The following is a 16,192-nucleotide window of genomic DNA, read 5'->3' on the forward strand; positions in this document are numbered from 1 at the left end:
ATCAACAGAACAACACGGAGCAAAAAGTACCAATGAAAACTATTTCATAAACATCAGTTAGCATTATCCTCACTGGAGGAAGTAATGATGCACCCTCCAAACCTGCAAATCAAAAGACTGCATACAAAAGTACATCTGATAGTTGAAGAGGCAACAGCCTTTGCAATTTACCCTTAAATGACCCCTGCCACTGACAGTTACCATTCTTAGTAACAACCAGATCTGTCAGTTCCTTCAATCACTTCATTCCATAGCCAACTATGCTGGGCCCCCAGTGCACTTTCTTCAAAAGCAATTACCACCACAGGTTCTTCCTTTTTTTTTTTCCTTCAGAAAATAGCCTCCTTTCAGCTCTAAAGATTCTCAGTGGGTATTGCCAGCTCTAGCTATCCTTAATCTCCACTTTTAAACACTCCAAGGGCATTGGGATTTCACAACATACTATGATATGTTATGCACATATAAGCAACCACAATAAAAAACAACTTACTAGATCTTCTGGATAATCATCATCATCAGAGCCATCTGTGGCACTTCCCGCAGTCCTTTACAAGGAAGGAAGACATGAACTATTCTTTTAATGTATCAGAGGAGCCCACAAGTGAGACACCCACAAACAGAACAAATGTAATTCCCAAAAATGAGAACCACAATACATAGTTTAAGACTGAAAAACAACTCCTGACTGGCATGCTCTAAATTTGCCACCACGCAGAGTTTAAAAAATGCATTATTTCCAAGGCTGTGAAAAGTTGGATCAACCTAGCAACCTGGCTGGCCCACAAAAAAAGCGCTGTCAAACCAGCAGTCTGATTCTGCTCACAAAGAGACTGCGCAATCGCCAGTGCTGGCACAAGGGAAGCAATAGCAAATCACTGCTGGACTGCACTAGCCCTTCTGATCCCAACATTGTCTTAAATTCCCCATGGGACCCTTACCTCCATCACAGGTTAGAAAGCAGAATAGTCCAGGAGACTACGCACAGGATGAGGAGTTAGGAAACCTTAATTCCGATCTCATACTCGGTGGTGATTTACTCTGAATACCCTGTCTTGCAGTCATATCCCCTTAGATTTGGATAATATATATCAGACCCACGAAGGATCAAGAACAAAACTAAACAAAGGAAACAAACCATTTGCAGGACTGGGGCCTATGTGGAAAACTACAAGAAGCAACACAGATATCCACTAATTCACAGCCATGACTTCACCACAGTAGAGAAATTATGCTCAACTCTCTTGCATCTGCCTGTCTTCAGCAAAAAAAGCGCTTTAATTAACTACAGGTAAATCCTGATGAAGACAGGACTATGGGAGATCAAGGATCTATCATGAAACTACCAAAATTTAATTATATAAGACAGAAAGCTTTAAATAAATGCTAAATATTAACAACATTACTAAGGTCAGCTTCCAGTAAAAACTCCTCTCACTTACTCGTTTTTCTCTTGTTCTTGTCTTGCTCTTTTTGCCACATGTTCAGCTTCTAAAACTGCTAAATCTTCACGTCCTTTTTCATTACTGATTATTCCAAACACTGATGAAAAAGTTCAAATATATAATAAGAAAATGGCCAAAGTATAACCAGAGAATTTGTTAGTGCTTAGCATCTTAGACATAATACTAACAAAACTACCTTTTTCGACTTGTATTCTAAAAGCATTTCTTTTTCTTCGTCCATATTCTGCACTGAAAAACAAAATAACAGGTTACACCAACAGCTTTTCCCCCAATATATGGTCATTCTCAGTGAAGAAATACATTCTAAGTTGATACACAAGCTTTTATGCAAGTTCTTATCAAGAACCAACTATGTGAAAATGTGACTTTTTTTCTTAAGCCTGGAATAGCTCAAAGAGCAATGTATAACTCTAAATTTCTGGGATGAAACAAAAATGCTAAACTACAGTGGTCTCTAAGCAGATATTTAGTACAAATTATCAAGGCTCTCTTTAACTGTAGGTATAGAGAAGAAGCAACATACAAATGAGCCCACTGGATTTGATTTCACAACCACACTACTGGTTTTCGTATTTTCATTCACACAAGAACATACAGACACAGGACTAAGGTGTAGAAAGATCAGTCCAGCCAGCTATAACTGTGACAAATAGCAACACCTTCCCCAATTATCTACTGAAACACAACCTTTCTCCCCACTCCCAAAAATGTAACAGCCTAAAAACAGTTATATAAAAGTAATTAGTAAGACTGACTATCCTGCTGAGCAACAATGTCTGACTGAATCCTGTCTCCACCATTTGCCTGCATCAAAGTGTTATTTCCTCTCATATTTTAAGCCTTCAGGGATAAGGATCAACATGCTGTAATGCATCTGTAGCTGTTTAATAAAAAATCTTAGTCAGCAAGTAAACCTTGCAACAGTAATGCAATAATAAATAAAAATTACTAGATAGGTCAGCAAAAGAAAACATTGGAGTGGAAAAGATCTTCCTGCTTCAATCAACTTCAGCAATTGGTTATGAAGATAATACAAAGAAAAATTCAAATCTTGATAATACACCAAGGCAAAATAACAAAATAATATATAATATTTCTACATTTTTAATGTAGCATATAGGGATACAAGTCTTTGCTCACCTGTAGGTTTTCTGTAAATCTGATGCTAGAACTCCGATGTCTACATATTGGCCACATTTGCCACTTGTTAGGTACTGGAAATGAAGAATTTTAAGAAGCAAATAAGATCTCTGTCAATCACTTCATCAGAACACCTAGACCAAGTATGCCTGTTTCAAATTCTGAATCTCAGAAGTTAAAATGAAAAAGAGATGGAGAACATTAAAAATCAGAAACAGCTTTAAACTGTCTTGGAACACACTAGACATGGGCAGCTATTGACCTGCAGACAAGATCAAGATGCCACACAGTCCAGTGGACTCTCTTTTATTTCATAGCGGTTAAGACACGATTACTGTGATGCCATAAATGAAAATTAGCAAGTTCCTTCAATCAGCCACTCAAATTTTAAGGAAACAGGAGTATAGCTATATACAGACTTGGAAAAAAATATGTTTAACTTGTGAATTCATCATAAGTTTTCATAAAATGTGTCTCTGTACCATGCCATTTAAAGTAATCATTTTTCTTCCACTCTTCAGACACTGATTATTTAAGTAATCATATTTTGCCTTCTCTTCAGGCATTTAACGTAATCAATATACACATTTCCAAACGTAAATACTTCCAGTTTGCCTACATATACACAGGACTTATTTCTTTTGGACTATTAACTTCACATTTGAAATAGCAACCAGCTTCAGGATTAGAAGTACTGAAGGGGGGGGGGGGCAGAAAAATAACCTCAAAGCTTTTTTTTAAACGAGACAACCCCTTTAAGCCCGCGAAGGACAAGGCCAGATTCTTGCAGGCGTTTGGGGGCGGACCGCGATCCTTTTCCGCCCCTGAGCAGGCCAGATGCCCAGCTCCCGTTGCAACCAAAGGGGGGCGGGGGGGACTTGCTGCCGGCAGCGCGGGGCTGGCGGCAGGAACCGGCGCTCCCCAGCGCCCGGGGTCGCTCCTTTGGGGCTCGCCCAGCACAGCGGCCCTGCCGCGTTTCGGAGCGGAGCGGAGCCCCCGCCGCCCCCGAGGACGCTCCGCTCCCTACGCGGCCCCCAGCGGCAGGCTACCGCTGAGCCGCCCCCGCGCGCGAGGCCAGGCCAGGCCGGCCGTTGGAGGAGGGGCGGCGCGGGCCAACGGCCGCCGCGGCGCGAGGCGCGGGTACCTGCTTCACGCGCTGCTTCAGCCGCAGGTCCACGAAGTGGCCCGGCCGGCTCCGCATCGCCGCCCTGCCCGGCCTCCACGCCGCCGCCGCGCCGTGGGCCCCGGGGCTGGCCGCGCGCTCCGCCTGCACGGGGCGGCGCTCAGCGCGCAACGACAAGGCGGGAATCGCGCGCAGGCAGCGCGCGGGCACCTCAGCCGCGCCACCGCAGGCCCCTTCAAACCGCACAACTTTATTGGCAGTGAGCTGTAGCGCTGCAGCCGCGCTGGGGCTGCGGTGCCGTCCCGGGGCGTCACTTTCCCCCCTCAGCCCCCGACCCTCTTGTGGGGGGCCACTTATGAGCGTCAGTATTTTTTCTTCACGCGATATGGATCCCTGTAACTTTTTTTCATGATTATTCTTTTTTTTCCCCCTGAATAACTGCAGAGCAACGCTAGGTCCTGAGCCTGGCATGCGGAGCTGGGGGACCCCGCTCCGCTCTGAACACCTCTGTGCCGCCTGCCACATCCACCCTTGTCCGTCTGTCTGTCCTTCCGTCGCCCCTCTCCGGGCACCCTTCCCGCTAGCGGACGTCAGAAACACCGGCGGTTTCTACCGCAAAGGGGCCTGTAAAAGCGGTCGCAACCTGCCCCCCCGCCCCGGCCTGTCAGTCCCGCCGCCGGGCGCAGATACGCCCGGTAGATGTGGCCGCAGCACCGCCCCGGCGGCGGCGGGGCCGTGTCCGCCTGCGCTTCCCAGCGTGCTGCGCGGCGGGGCGGGACGGGGCGGGCGGCGGCGGCGGGATGGAGTCGGTGGTCTTCATCTTCTCGCTCATTGACTGCTGCGCCCTCATCTTCCTCGCCGTCTACTTCGTATCCTCCCCACGGGGGGCGCGGGGCGGCGGGCCCGGCCGCGGCGGCGGCGGTTGGGGGCGGTTGGGGGCTGGGGCCGCTGCGGCGGGGCGCGAGGGCCTGGGCTAGGCAACGGCCGCGGCGCGGCCTCGTTCTGAGGGAGCGAAGACCCCCCCCCTCCCCCCCCGCAGCGCCGGCCTCTCGCGCCGCGGCCGTTGGGGCCGGTGGCACGAGGGGCCGGCGCTGCGGGGGGCGGCTTCGCTCCCTCAAAGCGAGGCCGTAGCAGAAATAGCATCATCCCTTAAGTGCTGGGTCGCGGGTCGCTGCAGTATTTCACTGGCCTGGGCGGCTGGTGCCGAGGGAAGCGGATTGTGCTTCCCTGGGAGCAGAGCTCGCTTGGCTTGGGGGTGGAGGGAAGGATGCTGGAAGCATGTTTTCCATCCTCCAAAACTATGGAGGTCTAAAAAATATATCTTATGGCGTTTTAAATGCGTGTTTGTAGCTAGGATGCTGTGGGTTCCCAGACGAAGCGTATCTCTGTATTCTTTTTTACAAATTTGTCTGCAGTCACCATGATTTGGCCTTTTTAGAACATAAAAAGCACTGATTAGGCTGACTGTCTGTCTGTCTGTGTCTGTCTCTGGAGAACCTGAGTTCTCATGTTCTTTCAGGTCCTGATATTGCTTCAGAATTTATCCAGTTCTCCTAACAGGAAAAAAATATACTGAAACACATGGGAAAAAAAAATTCATCCTGGAATGAAGGAAGCTAAAACTTCATTTGTTAAAATTAGAAGACTTTATGTACTTTTTAAGAATAGAATAAATCTCGTGCTTTTTCATTTTCCTAGCAAAAGGGTTGTGAGCTTTACTGGATGTAACTTGATGATGTGCATGTTAAGCCTTTTCTGAAAGGAATTTTCTATCTAAATCTCTCCGTATTTCATTTACCAAAAGTTCATTTGGTAGCAATGTTACCCACTTATTTCTTAGCAAAACATGAAATAATTCAATGTTGCTGTAAGTATGAAATGAGTAGATCCACTTATTAAAACTGTTCTAGCTGGCTTTATTATGAGGAGTTTAAAAAGTGCATTATCTTTTTCTTCTTTTCAGGTTGTGTTTCAAGTACTGTAGTAATGATTCTGATAGTAAAAACACTAGTTTGCCTCCCTGGTCTACGTTCAGTGTTGAACTGAACTTTAGCACTTGTCCAACAGTCACTGTTGGAAAAACATCATAAAATCACTTGGACTAATAATAAGACATGGCCCAACTTTCTATCTAAAGTAGAACTATGCATTGTAATTAATTGATATGTGCCTTTGGCAGAGCTCCTGGAGAACCAAACAGAAAATCTGCCCTGAGAGCGGAGTGTTCTAATTTTCTGACTTACTCTTTCTGGTCAAGATTTCCCAATTTATTGGATGAAAATAAGGCTTTGAGTATTCTAACCAAGTTACCATACAACTTTTCCTTATCTTGGACTTCAGATAATTACACTATCGGATCTGGAATGTGACTACATTAACGCTAGATCTTGCTGCTCAAAACTCAATAAAGTAAATGATTTTTCTTTGCATTTAATGTGGTTTAAAATAGAAAACAATCCTGCATCTCAGCATCACAAATAACAGGAGTATAATATGTATCTGAAGAGTCCGGATTGGCAATATTTTTCCAAAACATTCATCCTTTACTTCAGTCTGCCTGTCTTTTTCATATCCCTGTCTTTCAGCAAGTTAGTCACAAAAGGCTGTTCTTCTGAGACAGGCTGCTAGTTTGAACTCATGGGACTGAGGCTAACCCTTCACGGAGCTACCTGGAGTTCTGTGCTTCCTTGCTCCTACACGTGGTTAACTGTGACAGGGAAAAGTACCGTTTTAACTAAATCTGCATAAAGCTGATCTCATTCCTGCCTGGTGGTTCACTTTGATTTGGAAGTATTTTCTTCCCCTAAAGTAAGAGAAATCACTGCAAGGTACTCTCAAGTCAAAAATATGTAATTATCAGGGGCTGACCCAATTTAGCTATGCCAGTTTCCATACCGATCAATTTTCTTACCTGTTCCAAGCCTGAGGGGGTTTATATGTCCTGTATCTGTGCAGATTTCTGTTATCTACTTCTCACATTCCTACATCCAGTGTTCTCTGCAGTGATTTCAAATGAGCACTGTATTACTTTCTTAAATTACTTGCTTTCTTAAATACTTGCCTAATATAGTTGTGTTTAAGTAGCTTCTGTGCTTCTCTCTAGAAATTGGTGTATTAAAATTCAATAAACTACCTCTGTTATAGTATCTTAGGGCCTGATTTCTGGTTTATTCATGTGGAATCTGGCTGAAAGTATTAATTTCCACACATTATGATAAAATCACATGTATACTTCTCCATGAATGTTCTATCTAGTCTTACTTTGATATGATTAGAATGAGACAATAACTTCATATGGATTTTTTTTTTTCAGAAAGGAATTTACATTTGAGGATATAGCTGTTTTTTTTCCTTTTCTTTTTACAGTGGGTGGTCCCTGAGTTGATTGGCCATGCTATTGTAACAGTATTAATGCTCATTTCATTGCACTGGTTCATCTTTCTCCTTAATTTGCCAGTAGCAACATGGAATATATATAGGTAAGTGCAAAGAATTTTCTGTTCTTCTCATTCACCATTACTAGTTAAGCTTCAAGTGCAGTGTGAAGATAAACAATATATCATGATGAGATGTTTCAGTTATGTTCTTGAGCTGCTAACAGTATTCATGGATGTAACTAACATAAAACTCTCCTCTCTTTTCAATTAAAATTACAAGAAACCCAACAGTTTAGGATCTGAAGCTTTTGGCACTTCCTTGCATTCTCTCTAATGCCCAAGGACCTTGATTTGTGAATCATTTACAGGTTTGTAGGAAGTAGCAGCATGTTAACTGGGATTATGAAGTAGTACTGCAAAAACTGTTGCTAAGATTTTTCACTCTGTGTCCACGTACTGGCATAAAAGTACTTAGATCAGCATCTTGTTTTCCTCCCTCATTTGCATTGTCCAATTGACGTTTTGGGTCACCCATTTTGCCTCTCTGTGTTTGGAAAGGTTTTCAGTCTTTTTAATGTTACGACAACTTTTGGTGTTACTGGTGTAAACTGTCTTTGTACACTGGGCTCTCTACCACTTTGAAATGGTTTGCTTACTAGGGGTTTGCAGGTTGCAATGGGGAGACTGGCAGTTCAAAAAACATCCATTTTATTTTCTAGCATTTAGAAATATTAGTGTCCTAGGGCAGAAACCTGTGTGCTTTATGTCACTTTATGTGCAGAGAATTGAACCCTACAGATATCACAGTAAGGAAACTGAACGTGTTTTTTTGGGCAGAAAACCTCTAAGCACCATACTACAGAAAGTCAAAAGACCAAATATTTAAGATTTAGGTATAAAGGAGTTGACTGTACTTCTTGTTTCCATGAACCTGCCAGGGCTAACTGTTTGCTGAGATGGGATGAGTTGTTGGTTAAACAAAGAAGAGGTTTCCTAGGTCTCGTTAAAGAGAGGTGGAAAACCCTTTGCTGATATTCCAGTTGTTTTTAGGAAAATATCATGCATTCATCATCCTTGTTTTCTACAAAACTGCTAGTAAAGCCTTCATATATTTCTCAGCTGGAGTAACATGAGAGAGCGTTAATTTGTGTGCTTCACAGGTGAGTTTTGCCTAAATACGCACACGGAGATACTTTTGTTTGTATGGCCTTTTCCATACAATTGTATTATTAATTGTTGCACAGAAGGATGCTGTTCATTTTGGTATCTCTTGGCAAATACAGAATTAGCATTTGGTATTTCTTTTTGGTTAGATTGTGTCTACAGAGACACTAGAAGGAGAATGCACTTTCCCTGAAGTTTTGAAAAATTCTCCTACTAGTTTTCTCTTTGCTGCTTTCTTCTGCTTAATTCTGTTAGTGTTTAAAGTAGCCAGTTGCTTTCCCTACTCCAGCTGATCAGAAAGACGTTTAAAGGATAGTATAGTGATTCCTGTTGCCAAGCTTCAGGCAGTAAACTCTGAATGCTGTTTTGAATTGACAACTCTCATTTTATATGATTTTAGTCATTTATGGAGCAGACATTCCAAATATCCCAAAATCCAGGTTTGTTTTCTCAATTTTAGATGTGCAATGTATATAATAAGTGAATATGATAGTGTGATACTTTGCGTGTTCTGCCACAAGAGGTAAAAATTTTAAGCCCATGCTGCTAATCCTGCCTTCCTTCTGAGGATCAAGGAATTTCATACATGTTAATAGCTTGGAGGGAAGGAGATAAAGGTCTGCAAAAGCAACTGTGTGGTGTTTAGCATTAAAAAGAAAATCAGATGTTTTGGGATAAAGCTTAGATTTGACCCCAGCTATTTAATGGACAAAAAGTAAGGTCTACTGTAAGGTAGTTAGTTGGAATACACTGAAAAGAGGAGAAGGTGTCAATGAGTAAAGTAGGATTAAGTGTGAACACATGGAGTGTGAACCTGTTATCATGAGCTCCAGACTTCCAGCCTCAGATGAGCGTGTTTGAATTTTCGTCATATGTTGTAGTATTTCAGGAACTAATTTCTGGAGTAAATATTGTTGCATGTGATTTTTTAATGCCTTTATGAAAGAAGGAAAAGCACAGTGGGCTTAACTTTTTTTTTGTTTGTTTCCTGCTGCTGCTAGAAACCCTTCTCATTTCTTGTTCCCTTTCTTCCCCTCCTATTATTAGTAAAGAGAATGTTGTAAGAGATGGGTGAGTGCCTTTTGGAGTACAAGTGCTGCTGCTCTTCAAGTATATAAAGAAAATCAAAAAGCATTCTGTTTAGAGACCTTGCTTTTGCTCCAAGTATAAGACCAGGAGTTAAATTCTTGTGTAGAAAGAGCATTATTGCAGGAAGGTAGAACCTGTATGATATTCGAGTAGAATAATAATACTGTTCTAGACTGAGCTCAGCTGGAGAACTGGAGCTTTTCTCTCAGCTGGAGAACTTAAAGTGCTCACATCTTCTCTCTTGAGAAATGAGCATGTCAGGTGAACATGCTGCTTGTTGGATTTTCAAAGTCTATAAACATTTGTTTTGCTGGATTTATTCTTCCTTTTGCTTACATTTCATTTTTTTCCACTCAACTTCTGTTCTTCTGTGGGTTCAGAGAGTGAAGGAAAATCACTTAACTTCTGCTCTTTTGTCTTGTTAGCCATAAGAAAGCTCAGCACCTTTGCTGAAGTAACATAGGATAGTTGTGACACAAATGGGAATAAAGTACAGATCTTTTGCCCTGCCTTTCCCTATCTCATTTTGATCACTAGAATTTGTGATTATCTTTTTTTTTTTTCTTTGGTAAGGAAATCACCGATTCTTAGCTAAATTAAATTTTTCCCAGTCCCTTTCATCTAGTGCATCTTGCCACTGTTGGTGGAGGTTTCCTCCATAACACTGAGTAACCAAAAGCAGCAATTAAACTGGTCTGGAATTCTCTATTACCCAGAAAATTTTCTGTTTATACATAGGAAGCTGGGCTAATGATTTAATATCTCCTGTCCTCTGATTTTTTTGTTTGTGGGTTGTAGTGGCAGAGATTCATGTAATATCCTGAGACTGGGTTAGCAGAAGTGAAAAATAGCTTTTTTTATATTGAACTGTAAAACATGCAGTTAAAAAGTCCCTTCTGTGCAAACTCCCTCCCACCCCCCACGCTTCACCCTTATACTCACTAATGTTTTGATGACTGTACTTCTGTTTTTCTTAAACTTCCAGGTTCATTATGGTGCCAAGTGGAAACATGGGGGTATTTGATCCCACAGAGATCCATAACCGAGGACAACTGAAATCACACATGAAGGAAGCCATGATTAAACTAGGCTTTCATCTGCTCTGTTTCTTCATGTACCTTTACAGGTTAGTCTCACGAATTGCTGTCAGAGAACAAAGGAATTGTCTGCCATCTATTTTTATCTCCTCTGTTCTGCTAGTATAATTGCTGATATTCATAAGTGTCTTATCTTCTTGCATCGTGCTAAGCCTCAGTAATATGTTTTGACAGCCATCTGCAGGTTCATTATATGTTCTTTCTGATCCAACATTGTTTGGAAACTCAGATTACTTCCTAGTCTCAAAAACACTATAAGCTATAGAGAGAGAGTTGCATGATTTCAGCACCTAAAATAAGTGGCCTCTGTTTAGAATGGGAGTAGTCTTGAGGATGAAGTGTATCTTACCAGTTCTGTTTGAGAAAATGAAGTTGATCTGGCTAAGATACAACCTGATGAGTCCTGTGATGGGGCCGCTTATTACAAGACAGAAGAACGGTATACTGCAATATTCTGCAATCTATGCCTTCATAAACACAGTACGTGGTATGGTTGCCTTGACTTTCTAATAGAGAATCGAGTGCAGTTCTCTCCTGAAAAACAGTAGCGGTTCCTACCTGTACATGCTTCAGTAATACACTGGTCTCATGTTTTCTGTTTTGTCACAGTATGATTCTGGCTTTGATAAATGATTGAGAAGTTGAAAAAGAACCATTAGCTGCCAAATTGGGTCATCACTCCAGTGACTGGTTGTGGAGCCACAGACACCTTCCGAACATACCTAGACCAGTGTCGTCATGCAGTATATTTTTCCTCTTTGAACAAGAAATATTTTTCTGTATTTTTAACATAAAATATTTTCAAAAGACATTGGATTTGTGTAGCAGTTGTTTTTGTTCCTTATACAACAACCTGAATTGCGGTTGCTGCTGCTTCTGTAAGGTGAAATCCTTGCTTACAGAGTTGGTCTTATAGGAAGGAGACGATGAGAGGAAAACCCATTTCAACAGCTTATGTTGGTAATAGTGTAGTTCTGGAAGAAATTTAAGTACAGTTCTGATGTCTGTTTCTTACTGAAGTATCTCAGGATGTGCCTCTGGCTGTCAAGCTGTTTGATTAGAGCCTAGTTTAAAGGAGCCTTTGGAATATATGTTTCAAGGTGGAACGCTAGCGCAGGTTGCATCTTTACATGTCAGTGTTTTTCAGTTAAAAAGCAATGGAATAAAAGTTGTGCTTTTCTCCCATCCACCCCAGACAATCTATATGAAGTCTTGTGTTCGGATGGATTAAGGTTCCTTTGGTAAAAGTGACACTTGCATGTGAAAGTTTTATCTGTTGCTACAGGTAAATGAAGAAGCATGAGTAAAACTTGCTTTTTCCCTTCCACTCCTATTTTATCATTGAAACACATCATAGACTACCACATTACACTAGGGCTTGGAGCCAGTAATGGAGCAAAAGATCATTCAGTCACTTCTCCATGAACCTGCTGTTCCCATATCCAGCGAGGTGAATCAAGAACGTGTCTAACCAGGGGAGGTACTGTGGTAGACCATAACCCAGTTATTGCCACAATTCTGATGTGATTCTGCTTCAAAGACACCAGGAAACTAAGTTCTTTTTGTTGTTGCTCTTGCATCAATGATAAACCTCACTGTCCAACAATTGTTTTTAAATCTTACATATGTAAGAAACAATAAGAAGGTTCACAATAAGGTTCTCACATAAGAACCCATAGATTCTTTTTTGAAACAAACGTGTCTGGTGAAACACTTCAGAAATACTGATCTGTAGTTAGGTATTTAAACTTCTGAGCTTTTCCTTCTTAAGAACTTGCAACTCTTCAGCTGTAGTTAGCAGATTGTATAGGTTTTAATATGGTGTTCATGTGCAACAGATTGTTTTTGTGTCCAGCAGTGAAAAGATGTAGAACACTGAAGCTTTATTTCTCTAGCTGTCTCACATTAACAGTTGTTCTAGGATAAGTTTATCCTTAAATTTATGATGGACAGATTCTAAATTTAGCTCTTGCAAAGATTAAAATATACTGAAAATATGCTCAATAGAAAATAACTAGTGAAATAGCTACCACTGCTGTATGCCACTAGTTGCTTGACAGTGCACAAAACCACAATACAGGAAGTACTGCCTTGTAAAGCTGAACCCCAGACAGGATGTAGGTCTATAAAAAGGAGAGAGCAAACACGATTTAAAAACAGGAATGTCAGTAACTTTCATAGTAGCTTACATATTAGGGGATTAGTTATTTTATTTGTGCATGAAGACTTACAGCCTGTTGTATATTCTTGTGAAAACACTGGTGCTACACATATATATTGTTTTTTATCCATTAGAAGAAAGAGGTTAAAGAGAATGCTAGTAAGCCATTTAAGTCAAGTCTGGCCTGCAGTGCCAACAGTAGATAAGTTTCATTAAACGAAGTTGCACCATGGGAAATTACACTGCTTAGAATAGACTAGAAGTTTTATATCTTATTATAAAGATGTGATTTTGAGGTGAGAGCCTTGTTAATATTGCATCTTTAAACATTTTCATTGTCTTCAATGATTTCTAGCTACTAACTCTTCAGAATTATGCGTTAGGATTAGACAGGACCAGCGCATTCCATACTGAATTTGATAAAATGCATCATTCATTGGGAAAATCTGCCATTCCCCTCTACGGAGAGAAGTGTTTCCACAGAGAAGGAAGCTGGACAGGGAAGAAGAAGGAGAAAAAACACTATACTAAAAAAAAAAAAAAAGTCTTAAGTCACATCCTTGACCTAGAGGGATGTTACCGTGGATTCTTCCCTACTTCCTCCCTTAAGAATGAACTACTGACCACACCAAATCAACAAAAAGTACAGAAGTGTATTCTAAATAGTGGCTGTCAAATACTAAACAAACTATACTTACAGATGAATGCAAACTTCCCACACATGCACTCTGCCCCCTTTTTTTTTTTGAGAATATATTCTCCATTCATCTCTAACAGTTTATTATAGTAGTTGTAACCACCTCAGTAGCAGGCTCCAAAGGCCACAATTCTGCAGGGTAATTACACTGGTAACTTTGAAGCCTTCTTTATTGTGTACAGGTCATTTCCGGTCTTAACAGTGATCTTTACACAACTCCGTGTCAGCAGTACAAAAACCATGCGAAAATAATACATGTATTTGCTAAAAATGTAGTGTATTAGCTGGGAAAAAAAGGGGTCCTACATTCATCTCATGGGAGAACCACAGAGCACAAAAATTGTATAGTAGTTAAAAAAAAAAAAACTTTCTGGCACTCCATCAAGGGAGAACAGGCTAATTTAAATCCAAGCTTGCTATAGGCAACTGAAGAGAACGAAAAACTTTAGACTGATCACAATAAAACTTCACCTAGGTTTATCACTAGGAATCAGTGCGAGACCAAAAGCACAGATTCCCTCCTGTGCATGGACCAGAACATATTTCCCTTTTGAGCTAAGGTATCCAAGCATAACTTTATAACAGGGCCATTTCTTTATCCTTCAAATGATTAGCTATGATTTATAGAATGCTCTTAATCCATGGAAACAAATCTGAAGTTGACCTATAGGGATTTCAACTTTCATGCAAGATTAGAAAGCTGTTTTTTTCCCCTCACCTACCATCTACAGCCTAGGTACTTGCTACCATATTAGTTGTTCAGCAGTTTTCAGCCAGATTTTCAATAGCTGTTACAGTAGTGCAACTGGAAGAGGGGGTGGGTTGTTAGGTAATTAAAATATGTAAGCACATTTTCCCTCCAGTTCATCATTAGGATTATGGACTGTTGTTTATTTATCCAGTTTTATTTTAAGTGCTGTTTTATTCTAGAAGTAGTTCTGTATTATGGAACCTAGTGGGATTAAAAGTCTGTCAGGTGGACCTAACACCAGCTCTGCATGAAAGTTAACCATCCATTTGACATCCTGGTTAGCTCATAAGAGCAAATCACTATCTGTTCAGTATTGCTACAGCTTTATTCTAATTCTAATGGTTTTTGCCTCTAAGGATATTATGGTAATGATGAGATTGGAGATGGTAACAGAAAAATTGGGGCAGTATTGATCAGCATGCAGGTAATCATTAACCACCTTATTTTTGGCAGAAACATTAGAGGCATACAAACTTCAGGAGAAGCTTAGGTGAGGATTGGAAGTACAACAGAATTACTCCTTCAGAGCATTATAGGCCTTTTAAAGGGAGGAGGCAACTGGGACTGCTGTCTTTCAGTAATGAGTGTATACCGTAAACACATGCAACACAAAATAGCAGGGCATGCATAAAGCAGCATAGAAAGCATAAGCAAAGGCTTAAAGTGACAGAGTAAAACAGAAAATGTCACTCTGGAGAAGTACCCTACCTCAGGCAGGGCTTGGGTTTAAGCCGATTATGAAATACTTAGCCTGGAGTCAGGTTCTTTATGTAATCTCTTCTATATGATCTGAACGGCTCAAATAGTTTGAAGTACCATGGTTCCAAAAGCTGGGTTGTAAGTAAACAACGTTGGAAGGAGTTTGAGAAATATTGCATTGAAGGTGACTTCAGTAAATAATAAAGAATTAAATAAATAACTAAAAATAAAAATCACAACTCATTTTAAAATCCTATATATACTGAAATTTCACAGTTCTAGGAAATCACATACCTGTTTCTCTTTCATGCTTCCCTACTCTCTCCAGTAAGAGGCAGACACAGGATGGCAGATGAAGTGTAGTAACAAACCCATCCAAGAAACTTTCTTCATCTGCTGTGTGGATAGTTTATGGCTGAATTAGGTCTGCAGTCTAACATCCCTTGAACAGATACTAGTACTCAAGGGAAGCAGTGCAAACAAGTGTCTGGAAAGGGATAACGTGTGCCCATTCTGTTTGCAGCTGGATTGAAGACATGATTACATAAACACTGCCTAAACTGTAAGGAAGGGAACAAGGTGAAGAGGGAGCTACTAATGAACTGTTCTATTCAATAGAGAAGCTGAAAAAAAAAAAATCAGTAAAGGTTTGAATTTGGAAAAGCTACAAGAAGAGGAGCTAGAGCTGAATAAAAATGCCTAAAATACAGGTACACACAATGCAGAATTCAACAATACAGAAAGACGATGTTCTGTTTAAGGTAAGGAGAGGCAGAAGAATGCAGGGTCAGGTGGGGGAACAAGGCAACAGCTGAGCTTCAAGAGCTGTCAGCCACAAAACCCCCTTAGGTCAACCTGAGGTGGAAATCAGAGGACCTCCCTGATCTCCGGTTACTGGCAGCTGGCAAAAAAAGCGTAAGCAAGAAATGGTAGCACTTAAGAGTATCTTCTTAATATGGAAAAGCAACATTTCATTTAAAAAAAAACCACAAAACCAAAAAACTTTCACCTAAAGCAACCTGTGGATGGTATTTAAGCAAGCTAAACAGCACCTCAGTGAATATCCAGCCTAAGGCTTACACTCAAAGGAGTGGACATTCAACAGCTTAAATAAGCACAGAACGGGGCACAAGCAAGTACAGTGCTAAGTGGCTTCAATGTCCAATGAAAACAGAAGCGTGGGGTTGGTTAGAGCCAAATAGCAAGAACAGGAACTGGAAAGCCTCTGCACACCGTTCTCAGTGAATTCATCTTCAGCTAAACTGCCAAACGTTTTTTCCCATTGAGGAAATAAAATACTACAAATATGGAAGAAATACGTAATTATCAAGAAATGAGCATCCAAATGATTGTCATAGGTGAAGTTTAGGAAACTAAAAACTATTCATTCCAGTTATTCATTCTGTTTATTGAATTGAAAGAAAGGGAATA

The 16,192-nt window shown here is 40.9% G+C and overlaps 2 protein-coding genes across 2 annotated transcripts in view; one reads left to right on the forward strand and one right to left on the reverse strand.

Moving 5' to 3' along the window:
• NVL (nuclear VCP like) overlaps window positions 1-3,826 on the reverse strand; it is a 49,244-nt gene extending 45,418 nt beyond the window's left edge. Inside the window, exons 1-5 of the mRNA XM_067292913.1 lie at window positions 3,748-3,826; window positions 2,604-2,677; window positions 1,639-1,691; window positions 1,440-1,539; window positions 491-545 (exon numbers count right to left, since the gene is read on the reverse strand). Of these exons, the coding sequence (XP_067149014.1) occupies window positions 491-545; window positions 1,440-1,539; window positions 1,639-1,691; window positions 2,604-2,677; window positions 3,748-3,804 (339 nt within the window). The 5' untranslated portion in view covers window positions 3,805-3,826. The remainder of the gene's footprint in view (window positions 1-490; window positions 546-1,439; window positions 1,540-1,638; window positions 1,692-2,603; window positions 2,678-3,747) is intronic.
• Window positions 3,827-4,490: 664 nt separating this feature from the next.
• On the forward strand, window positions 4,491-11,264 carry CNIH4 (cornichon family member 4). Its single transcript, XM_067292915.1, has 5 exons — window positions 4,491-4,595; window positions 6,067-6,135; window positions 7,093-7,205; window positions 10,342-10,482; window positions 11,063-11,264. The coding sequence occupies exons 1-5, from the start codon at window positions 4,527-4,529 to the stop codon at window positions 11,088-11,090; spliced, it is 420 nt and encodes a 139-aa protein (XP_067149016.1). The 5' UTR covers window positions 4,491-4,526; the 3' UTR covers window positions 11,091-11,264.
• Window positions 11,265-16,192: the final 4,928 nt, after the last annotated feature.

This window comes from Apteryx mantelli, chromosome 3 (assembly GCF_036417845.1).
Source record: "Apteryx mantelli isolate bAptMan1 chromosome 3, bAptMan1.hap1, whole genome shotgun sequence".
Classification (NCBI taxonomy): domain Eukaryota; kingdom Metazoa; phylum Chordata; class Aves; order Apterygiformes; family Apterygidae; genus Apteryx; species Apteryx mantelli.

What these genes read in the sequence shown, in the direction of transcription:
- CNIH4 (XM_067292915.1), top strand. Translation starts at nt 4,527, where the DNA reads ATGGAGTCGGTGGTCTTCATCTTCTCGCTCATTGACTGCTGCGCCCTC. An exon ending in TCTTCCTCGCCGTCTACTTC is followed by an intron (nt 4,596 to 6,066) that starts GTATCCTCCCCA and finishes CTTGGACTTCAG; the next exon opens with ATAATTACACTATCGGATCT. An exon ending in GCTGCTCAAAACTCAATAAA is followed by an intron (nt 6,136 to 7,092) that starts GTAAATGATTTT and finishes TTCTTTTTACAG; the next exon opens with TGGGTGGTCCCTGAGTTGAT.